The sequence below is a fragment of the Pan troglodytes genome, chromosome 11 (assembly GCF_028858775.2).
Source record: "Pan troglodytes isolate AG18354 chromosome 11, NHGRI_mPanTro3-v2.0_pri, whole genome shotgun sequence".
In the NCBI taxonomy this organism is placed as follows: domain Eukaryota; kingdom Metazoa; phylum Chordata; class Mammalia; order Primates; family Hominidae; genus Pan; species Pan troglodytes.
This window is the reverse complement of record NC_072409.2, coordinates 100,373,001-100,382,821: the sequence shown is the minus strand read 5'-3', so window position 1 is coordinate 100,382,821 and position 9,821 is coordinate 100,373,001. Positions and strand designations below refer to the sequence as shown.

General features: G+C 41.4%; 2 protein-coding genes and 1 pseudogene across 2 annotated transcripts in view; 1 reads left to right on the top strand and 2 right to left on the bottom strand.

Moving 5' to 3' along the window:
- Nucleotides 1-2,768: 2,768 nt before the first annotated feature.
- LOC107976613 (thymosin beta-11) lies at nt 2,769-3,068 on the bottom strand. The gene has a single exon (XM_063787959.1). It carries the CDS (start codon nt 2,978-2,980, stop codon nt 2,849-2,851), a length of 132 nt encoding a protein of 43 aa, XP_063644029.1. The 5' UTR covers nt 2,981-3,068; the 3' UTR covers nt 2,769-2,848.
- A 2,159-nt stretch (nt 3,069-5,227) lies between these two features.
- LOC101059804 (ferritin heavy chain-like) lies at nt 5,228-5,941 on the bottom strand (annotated as a pseudogene).
- The window catches only part of CCDC171 (coiled-coil domain containing 171), a 443,650-nt gene continuing 439,632 nt past the window's right edge, over nt 5,804-9,821 (top strand). Inside the window, exon 1 of the mRNA XM_054658718.2 lies at nt 5,804-6,037. The gene's annotated coding sequence lies outside the window, so the exon portion shown is untranslated. The remainder of the gene's footprint in view (nt 6,038-9,821) is intronic.

Below are 9,821 nucleotides of genomic sequence, written 5' to 3'. Positions count from 1 at the left end.
GAGTAGTGAGAACATCTAAAAAGAATTGGCAGGGCACGGTGGCACTTGCGGTAGTCTCAGCAACTCAGGAGCCTGAAGTGGGACAATCACTTGAGCCCACCATCACTTGAGTTCGAGGTTACAGTGAGCTATGATCACCACTGTACCGCAGCCTGGGTGACTGAGCAAGATCCTGTTTCAAAACAAACAAAATTGTTTGTTTGAAGGGAGACTGAGAAACACTTTAATGTTCTATATTTCTTATCAATGCTACGTTTGTTTTGCTCCTGTGGGAGTCTTTCTCGCTCTTTTTATACAATTCAAAAGATAGAAGAGGCAGAACTGGGCCATTTCTGCTTTCTCTTTCCTAGGCCACAAGTGTTGCTAAAGAATGCAGCAAAATCATGTAGGTCCCTTAAGTTAAAATTCATATTAATGTGGCAAGTTTGAATCATATTTCACAAAAGCAGCTATATAAGAAACATTTTATCTATTATGACAAATAACTCTGACTTCAATACTATTGACTAGCAGGAAATTCAGTCTCACTATAGGGTTTCCTTCCTCCTCCTAGAAGTTCACAAGAAGTAGGCTGATGTGCTGCGCTGGGTACATATGAAAGCTTCCTCATCTTCAGACCATCCTGATTGGATGATCCCTTGCATGTCTTGGTAGCCCTACAGATAGCAAAAAAAATGTAGAGAATCAGAAAGGTTAATATGGCTCAATAAAGTATCTTACCACTTTTCCACAAACTCGTAAGATCACTCAACTGGTCCTTCATTAAATTTTGTTTCCTCTCCATTGTATAACCCATTATGACTCTTTCAAGTCATGTCAATACTACTCAAGATCACACTTAACCTTGAATCATCCTCAGTCTTAGCAGATAACCTTTTCCCCATAGAGAAGATCTGCCATCAAGTTCTTCTCAAAGTAATACCTGTCTTTCTTTGTCCCTGCTACCTCGATGGAAAAGTAAAGAATTTCCCTCATACCATCCAAAGTTAATTCTTTCTATTTTGGGGAGTGGGGGAAAGGCAATGCCCTGTATTGCGGAGGATCATGTATTTACTATACCTTTGTTTTCACAATACAAACTCAAGGAAATAGAATTCTGAAAAAAAACTTCACTGTGGGTGTATGAAGAGAAGAAAATGAAGCGTTGTAGGGGCCATGTGTTAGAAAAAAGGCCGAGTAAACACTGCAAATATTGTATTTCTCTCACTGCTAGTCCTTTTCTCGATACCTTCATAATATCTATAAACAAAGCAGATTTTCCTTGCCTTAAACAAAAACTTTCTCTTGAACGTACAGTGAATAGATCTGTGTTTTTTCACTTTTTATTTTGAAATAATTATAGATTCACAGAAAGATGCAAAAATAATACAGAAAGTTCCTTTGAACCCTTCACTCATATCCTCCAATGGTTATATCTGAATTATAGTATAATGACAAAATCAGGAAATTGATCTTGGACGATGTGTATGTATAATTATCTGTCACTTATGACACGTTGTAGATTCCTGCCACCACAATCAAGATACAGAACTATTCCACCACCATGAAGACCCCTAGTGCTACCACTTTAGAGTCATTTTCTCCTCCTCCCAATTCCTAACCCTTGGCAATCACTAATCATTTCTCCATCCCTATAATTTCATCATTTTGAGAATATTATATATATTAAATCATACAGTATGTGGCCTTTTGAGATTGGCTCTCATCACTCATCTTAAAGCTCTTAAAACCTATCCAAGTTTTTCTATGTATCAATAGTTCATTGTTTTTTATTTCTGAGTAGGATTCCATGGTATGAATGTATACAATTTGTGGAACCATCCACCTATTGAAGGACATCGTGGTTGTTTCCAGATTTCCCCTATTACAAACAAAGCTTTGATGAACATTTATGTATAGTTTTTGTGTAGATGTAAGTTTTTATTTCTCTGGGTTAAATGGCCAGAAGTATCATTACTGGGGTGTATGGTAGTTGCACACTTAGTTTTTTAAACTGCCAAACTATTTTCTAGAGTGGCTAAGCCATTTTACATTCTCTCCAAAGATGTATGAGAAATGTAGTTTTTCCTCATCTTCACCAGAATTCGGTATCGTCATTATTTTTTCTTTACACTATTCTAACAGCGTGGTCTTAATTTGCATTACCCAAGTGGTTAGTGATATTAAATATCTTTTCATGTGCTTATTTGCCAACTGTACATCTTCTGATGAAATGTCTCTTCATGTCCTTTGCTAGTTTCCTAACTGGAGTGTTTTTTTACTGTTGAGTTTCAAGCATTCTTTTTTGTTTTTGCCACAAGTTGTGTTTTATTTTCATTATTCATACAAATAATTTTCATACATTTATTTATTTATTTACTTATTTATTTATTTATTTAGGCAGAGTCTCCCTCTGTCACCCAGGCTAGAGTTCAGTGGCGCCATCTCGGCTCACTGCAACCTCTGCCTCCTGGGTTCAAGCCATTCTCCTGCCTCAGCCTCCTGAGTAGCTGGGATTACAGCTGGCTAATTTTGGCATTTTCAGTAGAGACGGGGTTTCACCATGATAGGTTGGTCTCAAACTCCTGACCTCAGGTGATTCACCTGCCTTAGCTTCCCAAAGTGCTGGGACTATAGGCGTGAGCCACAGCGCCCGGCCACAAATAATTTTCTATAATATCCTGGGGCAAGCCAGAGAATTTGGCAGTCCCATTGCGGGTCCCCTCAGAGACTCACAGGTCGGTGGCATGGTTCGGAGAGCCCAGGTTCACAGCGCAGCTTGTGGGGCATGTCCATCTTGCAGGTGGCTGTTCCTCCACATCTCAAGTCGGGGCTCACAGATGACAGTCATAGAGAATCCTCGAGGCTCTCAGGAAATTTCACTCCACTTCTCCTGCTCTGTGGTCTCTTTGGTCATCAGAGTGTCCTTCTGCATCTCTGTGGCCTTCAGTTTGGCCTTATCCAAGCTGGCAATTTCTTCCAGGTCTAGTTTCTGTGCCATTTTCTTACCCACTTTCCCGTTTGCCCTGAGAATACTCTCCAGCGGGGCTTGTGGCTGCAGCGTTTACCCACAACTTTGCCACAAAATATCTCACTTTTATTACTATTTTCACGTGGTTCTAGAATATTGACTTTGGAAACAAAAGACATCACTCTGTTCATAGCATTTTGTTTTTAGTAGTGCTATTTCCATTTGCAAAATATAGTGATTCTCAATCGCTGAAAATGCCAGATCCTAGAAAACGTAGCATTCCTACATGGGATGTGAACATCGTTCTCAAACAGTTGTTGCCCGAAGATTCATTTGACAAATCCGGTTTTTCCGAAATAGACGATTCTGATGATTCAGACTATTTTTATGTTAGTTCTGTTTAGAAATAACTTCAGGAACGGTTTTTATATTTTATTTTCACATCAAAAGTCAGTCAGATTTGCTTCAGCCTCAAAGAGCCTGTTTCTGTAAAATTAAATGAGCACTGGCAGTGAGCTGCCCTTTTTTGTTCTAAACAGGAAAAGGTCTAAAGCAATCCATGGCATCCTGCTCCAACCCTGGGTTCCTGGTGCTCCCACTCACGTTGCTGTGGCAGGCGACCCAGTTTCAAGCATTCCTTATATATTCTAGATAAGAGTTCTTTGTCACACACGTGATTTGCAAGTATTTTCTCCATATGTGTAACTTGTCTTTTTGTCTTCCCTATAGGTCTTTCACAGACTAAAAGTTTTACATTTTGATGAAGTCCAACTTATCAGGTTTTTTTCTTTGATGGATTATCCTTTTGTTTTCATGTCTGAGAACTCTTCATTAAGCCCTAGATCCCAAAGATTTTTCTTCTGTTTTCTCTTTAAAACTTTAGCGTTCTATGTCTAATATTTAACCCTGTGATTTACTTTGAGTTAATTTTTGTAAGGTTTAAGTGGAGGTTCATTTTTTTGTCTATGGATATCTGAATGCTCTAGCACCTTTGTTGAAAAGACTACTCTTGTTTTCTTGAATTGCTTTTTCACCTTTGTCAAAAACTTTAGAATAAGCTTGTTTGTATCTGTAAAAGTTTTGCTGGGATTTTTTTCTTTTTTAAGAGAGGAGGTCTCACTATGTTGCCCAGGCTGGAGTGCTTTGGGTACTCACAAGCAAGGGCCCACTACTGATTAGCATGGGAGTTTTGACCTGCTCCATTTCCAACTTTGTTCAATTCACCACTCTTTTGGCAACCTGGTGGTCCCCCACTCCTGGGAAGTCACCATATTGACCTTGGACTCAATGTGGACACCTGATCACTCAGCATAGTGCACTATAGCCTGGAAGTCCTGGGCTCAAGCAGTCCTCTTGCCTCAGCCTCCTGAATAGCTGGAACTACAAGTATACACCGCACCTAGCCTGCTGGAATTTTGATAGGAATTTAATTTATAAATGTATTATAAATTTAATTATATATACATTTCTATATTACATATTATATAGAATATATAAACAGAAATATATATTTAATTATATATAATTATATATGATATAGAAAAATATATAATATATTTATATATAAATTTGAGGAAAATTTAGGTCTTTACTAGGTTGAGTTTTCTAACCCTTGAACACAGTGTATCTGTTAATTTAGTTCTTTCATTTCTTTGACTGGCATTTTGTGGTGTTCAGCCTACAAGTCCCACACATGTTTTGTTAGATTTACAACTAAGTATTTTATTTTTTGGAGTGCTTGTTTTAATTTCAGTGTTCATTGCTAGATATAGAAATACGGTTGATTTCTTACAGTTTAGCTTGTGTCTCAGACCTTGTTGAACTGACCAATTAAATTTAGAAGGCTTTTTTTCTTTTTCTTTTCCTTTCTCTATTTTTTGTAGATCTGTTGGGATCTTCTACATAAACAGTCATGTTATCTGTAAATAGGGACAACAAATACACTCTGTGTGATTTCAATATTTTTCAGTTTTCTGAGGGCTTTTCTGGCCCAGGATATGGTCTATCTTCTAGATGTTACTTGGGTGCTTTAAAAGATTGTATGTTCTGCTTTTTGTTGGATGGAATATTTGATAAATGTCAATTAGATCCTTCTAGATGTTGGTGTTGTTGAGTTCTTTTTTTTTCTTTTTGTATAAAGATAGGGTCTTACTATATTGACCAGGCTGGTCTCAAACTGCTGAGCTCAAGTGATCCTCCCACCTCGGCCTCCCAAAGTGCTGGGATTACAAGCACGAGCCACTGCACCTGGCCAGAATTCTTTTTTTTTTGGGAGGGGGGTACCAAATTTCTTTATTTGAAGGAATGGTACAAATCAAAGAACTTAAGTGGATGTTTTGATACAACTTATAGAAAAGGTAAAGGAAAACCCAACATGCATGCACTGCCTTGGTGACCAGGGAAGTCACCCCACGGCTATGGGGAAATTAGCCTGAGGCTTAGCTTTCATTATCACTGTCTCCCAGGGTGTGCTTGTCAAAGAGATATTCTGCCAAGCCAGATTCGGGCGCTCCCATCTTGCACAAGTTGGTCACGTGGTCACCCCATTCTTTGATGGCTTCACCTGCTCATTCAGGCAATGTGTCTCAATGAAGTCACACAAATGGGGGGGTCATTTTTGTCAGTGGCCAGTTTGTGCAGTTCCAGTGGTGACTGATTCACATTTTTTTCCAAATGTAGTGCACACTCCATCGCATTCAGCCTACTCTCCCAGTCATCACAGTCTGGTTTCTTGATATCCTGAAGAAGGATTCGGCCACCTCGTTGGTTCTGCAGCTTCAACAGTTTCTCAGCATGTTCCCTCTCCTCATGAGATTGGTGAAGAAAGTATTTGGCAAAGTTCTTCAAAGCCACATCATCGAGGTCAAAGTAGTAAGACATGGACAGGTAAAGGTAGGAGGTGTAGAGCTCCAGGTTGATCTGGCGGTTGATGGCGGCCTCTGGGTCCTGGTGGTAGTTCTGGCGCACCTGCGAGGTGGACGCGGTCGTCATGGCAGTGACTAAGGAGAGACGGCGGCGGTGGCGGCTGCTGCGCGGCGCTGGAGCTGCGGCGGGGGCCTTGGGGCAGTCCCAGGGCGCGGTGAAGAGGTGACGGAGGGCTGGCTATGGGCGGCTGGCCGGGGCAGGGGACGAGGGCTGGGTTCCATCCAAGCACTGTTGAAGCAGGAAACCCCGACGACTCTCGGCGAAGAACGTCTCTTTTTTTTTGAGATGGAGTCTCACTCTGTCACCCAGGCTGGAGGGCAGTCGGCACAGATCTTGGCTTACTGCAACCTCTGCCTCCCGGGTTCAAGCGATTCTCCTGCCTCAGCCTCCCAAGTAGCTGGGACTACAAGTGTGTGCCACCACGCCTGGCTAATTTTTTGTATTAATCCCAGCTACTCAGGAGGCTGAGGCAGGAGAATCGCTTCAACCCAGGAGGTGGAGGTTGCAGTGAGCCGAGAAAGTGCCATTGCACTCCAGCCTGGGCGACAGAGCAAGACTCTGTCTCAAAAAAAAAAAAAATCCCTGTGGCCCCAAACCTACACTACAAATAGGCTATGCTTGGTCATTCCTAAGGGCAATAAAAGCTTTCCTCTAGCGTTGAGAAGAGAGTCAGAAAGGTAAAACCAAGAAAAAAAGTGAAAAGAAAAAGGAAGCATTTTTGTTGCAGGCATAGAGCAACTTGTCTGAGATCTATATACTCTGTCTTCTTGAACTCCACTCTGAAATCTTCTTGGTCTTTGAGACAGGGCAGCACATGTTCTCCTTTAAGAAACCCAAATTATGTGTAATTCCTGTCTATTTGGAAACATTGTCTGTCCCATTTTATAAAATTCCTAGGTAAGGCCCTGGCCTTAGACAGGGAACTCCTTTACTATCTTCTGAACCATAGCATGTAGGATTAGTCTTAACTTTTCAGGCCTCTTAGAAAGCATAACATGAAGAGCCTTTGTGTAGAAGAAAGCAGTCAAAAATTCCCCTTCAGTTTTTAGGTTTTGAACTCAAATCAAGGCCCAGATTTCCTCCTTATTGAATTAAATTATTTAAAGATGTTTAGGGGCTGGGGAATGGAAATTTGTCGATGAAAATGAACCTTAGGTGATATCAGGGCCTATCCTGAAAGCAGGCATCAGTTGGTCAAGATAACATATCTGTGTCCAATATGCTAGTAGCAGTTAGTTTTTGCCCCATCAATTTAACACTAGGTGCAAGGGAGCAACCTTGTTTTTGGTGATAATACGCCTATGGAGTTACCCCTATGTTGTCAGATGGTGAGGTAATATTTTGCAATGTTTCATAAGTGTCGTTTGGTGTCAAGAAATGATATTTGTGATAAAGAAATCACCAGGTAGGTCTAAAGCAAAAAACGGCTGGGTGCAGTGGCTCGTGCCTGTAATCCCAGCACTTTGGGAGGCCAAGGCAGGAGGCCTTGCATGCCACTGCACTCCAGCCTGGGTGACAAAGTGAGACCTTGTCTCAAAAACAAAAACAAAAACAAAAAAAAGCAAACACAAAAAGGCTAGGGGAGGCCGGGTGCAGTGGCTCATGCCTGTAATCCCAGCACTTCGGGAGGCCGAGGCGGGCAGATCACGAGGTCAGGAGATCAAGACCATCCTGGCTAATAGGGTGAAACCCCGATTCTACTAAAAAAAAATACAAAAAATTAGCAGGGCGTGGTGGTGGGTGCCTGTAGTCCCAGTTACTCGGAAGGCTGAGGCAGGAGTATGGCGTGAACCCAGGAGGCAGAGCTTTCAGTGAGCTGAGATCGTGCCACTGCACTCCAGCCTGGGCGACAGAGTGAGACTCTGTCTCAAAAATAAATAAATAAATAAATAAATAAAAATAAGGCTGTGCTTAAGCCCACTAATGTGCTTTTCTTGTAAGATCAGTAAAAGTGAAATTATCTTTGAATACACCTCATCTGTTTAAAAATCCTTTCCAGGACTGATTTCTTTTGGTTGCAAAAGCTGGCTCCTGCAAGAGTTTTCTACAATGAGTTTGTCAAACTGCAAAGTCTGTAGGCACAATTCTCCACAAGACTGCCTTTACTTCAGTTAACAGCCACAAGTTTGGGGGTTCCCAGGGCAACTCTCACTTCTGACCAGCTGGCTATAAATTCATGGGTTCCCACAACCACTCTCAACTTTGATAATTCACTAAAAAGTTTCACTGAACTCACTAAAGTTGTATGTGTATTATAATTTTATTACAGCAAAAAGATACAAATTAGAATCATCCAAAAGAAGAGATGTATCAGGTGACATCTGGGAGGGATCCAAATGCAGAGCTTCCATCGTCCTCAGGGATGTGTTACCTGCCCAGCATCAAAGTGTGAAAATAATCAAGCCATGTTGCCAGCCAGGGAAACTCATCCAAGTTTCAGTTCCCAGAGTTTTTATTGAGGTTTCATTACACAGGCATGATCGATTGAATCATTGTGTATGTGGTTGAACTGAATCTCCAGCCCCTCTTTCTCAAAGGTCAAGCTGATACCACATGGCTCAAAGCTCCATCCTTCTAATCACATGGTTGGTCTTTTTGGCAGGGCTAGCCCACATCTGAAGCACTTCACTAACAGAAATTATCAGGGGTGATTTGAGGGGCCCACAATGAGTAACAAAGATACTCAGATCACTTGGACAACTCTAAGGTTTTAGCAATTAATCTCCCAGGGCCAGGCACAGTGGCTCACGTCCATAATCCCATCACTGTGGGAGGCTGAGGTGGGCGGATTGCTTGAGTCCAGGTGTTTGAGACCAGCTCAAGCAACATGGCAAAACCTCATCTCTACAAAAAATACAAAAATTAGCTGGGTGTGGTGGTGTGTGCCTGTAGTCCCAGCTACTTGGGAGGCTGAGGTAGGAGGATCACTTGAGCCCAGGAGGCAAAGGTTGTAGTGAGCTGAGATAGCACCGTTGCACTCTAGCCTGGGCCCTGCCTCAAAAAAGTGAGACCCTGTCTCAAAAACAAAACAAAACAAAACAACAACGACAGCAACAAAAAAAAACAAGGAGGGCCAGGTGCAGTAGCTCATGCCTGTAATCCCAGCCCCAGCACTTTGGGAGGCCGAGGCAGGCAGATCACTTGAGGTCAGGAGTTCGAGACCAGCCTGGCCAATATGGTAAAACCCCATCTATACTAAAAATACAAAAATTAGCCAGGCGTGGTGATGTGCGCCTGCAATCCCAGCTACTCAGGAGGCTGAGGCAGGAGAATCACTTGAACCCAGGAGGTGAAGGCTGCCATGAGCCGAGATCATGCCACTGTACTCCAGCCTGGGCGACAGAGTGAGACTCTGTCTCAAAAAAAAAAAAAAAAAAAAAGGAAATTATTTCCCAGGAGCTGGGGACAAAGACCTGCCAAATTGCCAAATTTTTTATTACATAGTCCCTGAATATTGTTTCCATAGAGGGGAACATGATGGGGGATTTTGTATTTCCGGACGTCTGACCTGTTGTGTTACTCTAAAAAAAAGTCACTTCGTGGTTGACTCCAATTACCAGGAGAGTATTTATTTATTTTTCTTTCTTTCCTTTTTTTTTTTTTTTTTTTGTCAGAGCAGAAGAACTTGACTACTGATTTATTACACAGAACTAATATAAAAGGAAAATGAAGGCACCTACCTGTAAAGAGAATATAAACCCAATAGTTAGTTTGATTTTGTGTTTTAGCCAAATTATGAAAAATTATAGCCAAGCATTAGACTTTTACCAAGGAGTGATTAAGGAGACAAAACACATTATTAAGGATAAGGACCTTATAGGTATCAAAGTTAATAATCCAAAACTTCAAGGAAACTAGAAAGAAAGAAAATAGCTTGAACAATAACAAACAAAAGCCTGCTGATGCAAGCCTGGCGATCTGACTCCAGTCATCTAGGTCTTATTTC

Excerpts from the sequence above, each read along its gene's own strand:
- LOC107976613 (XM_063787959.1), bottom strand. The coding sequence starts at position 2,980 with ATGGCACAGAAACTAGACCTGGAAGAAATTGCCAGCTTGGATAAGGCC.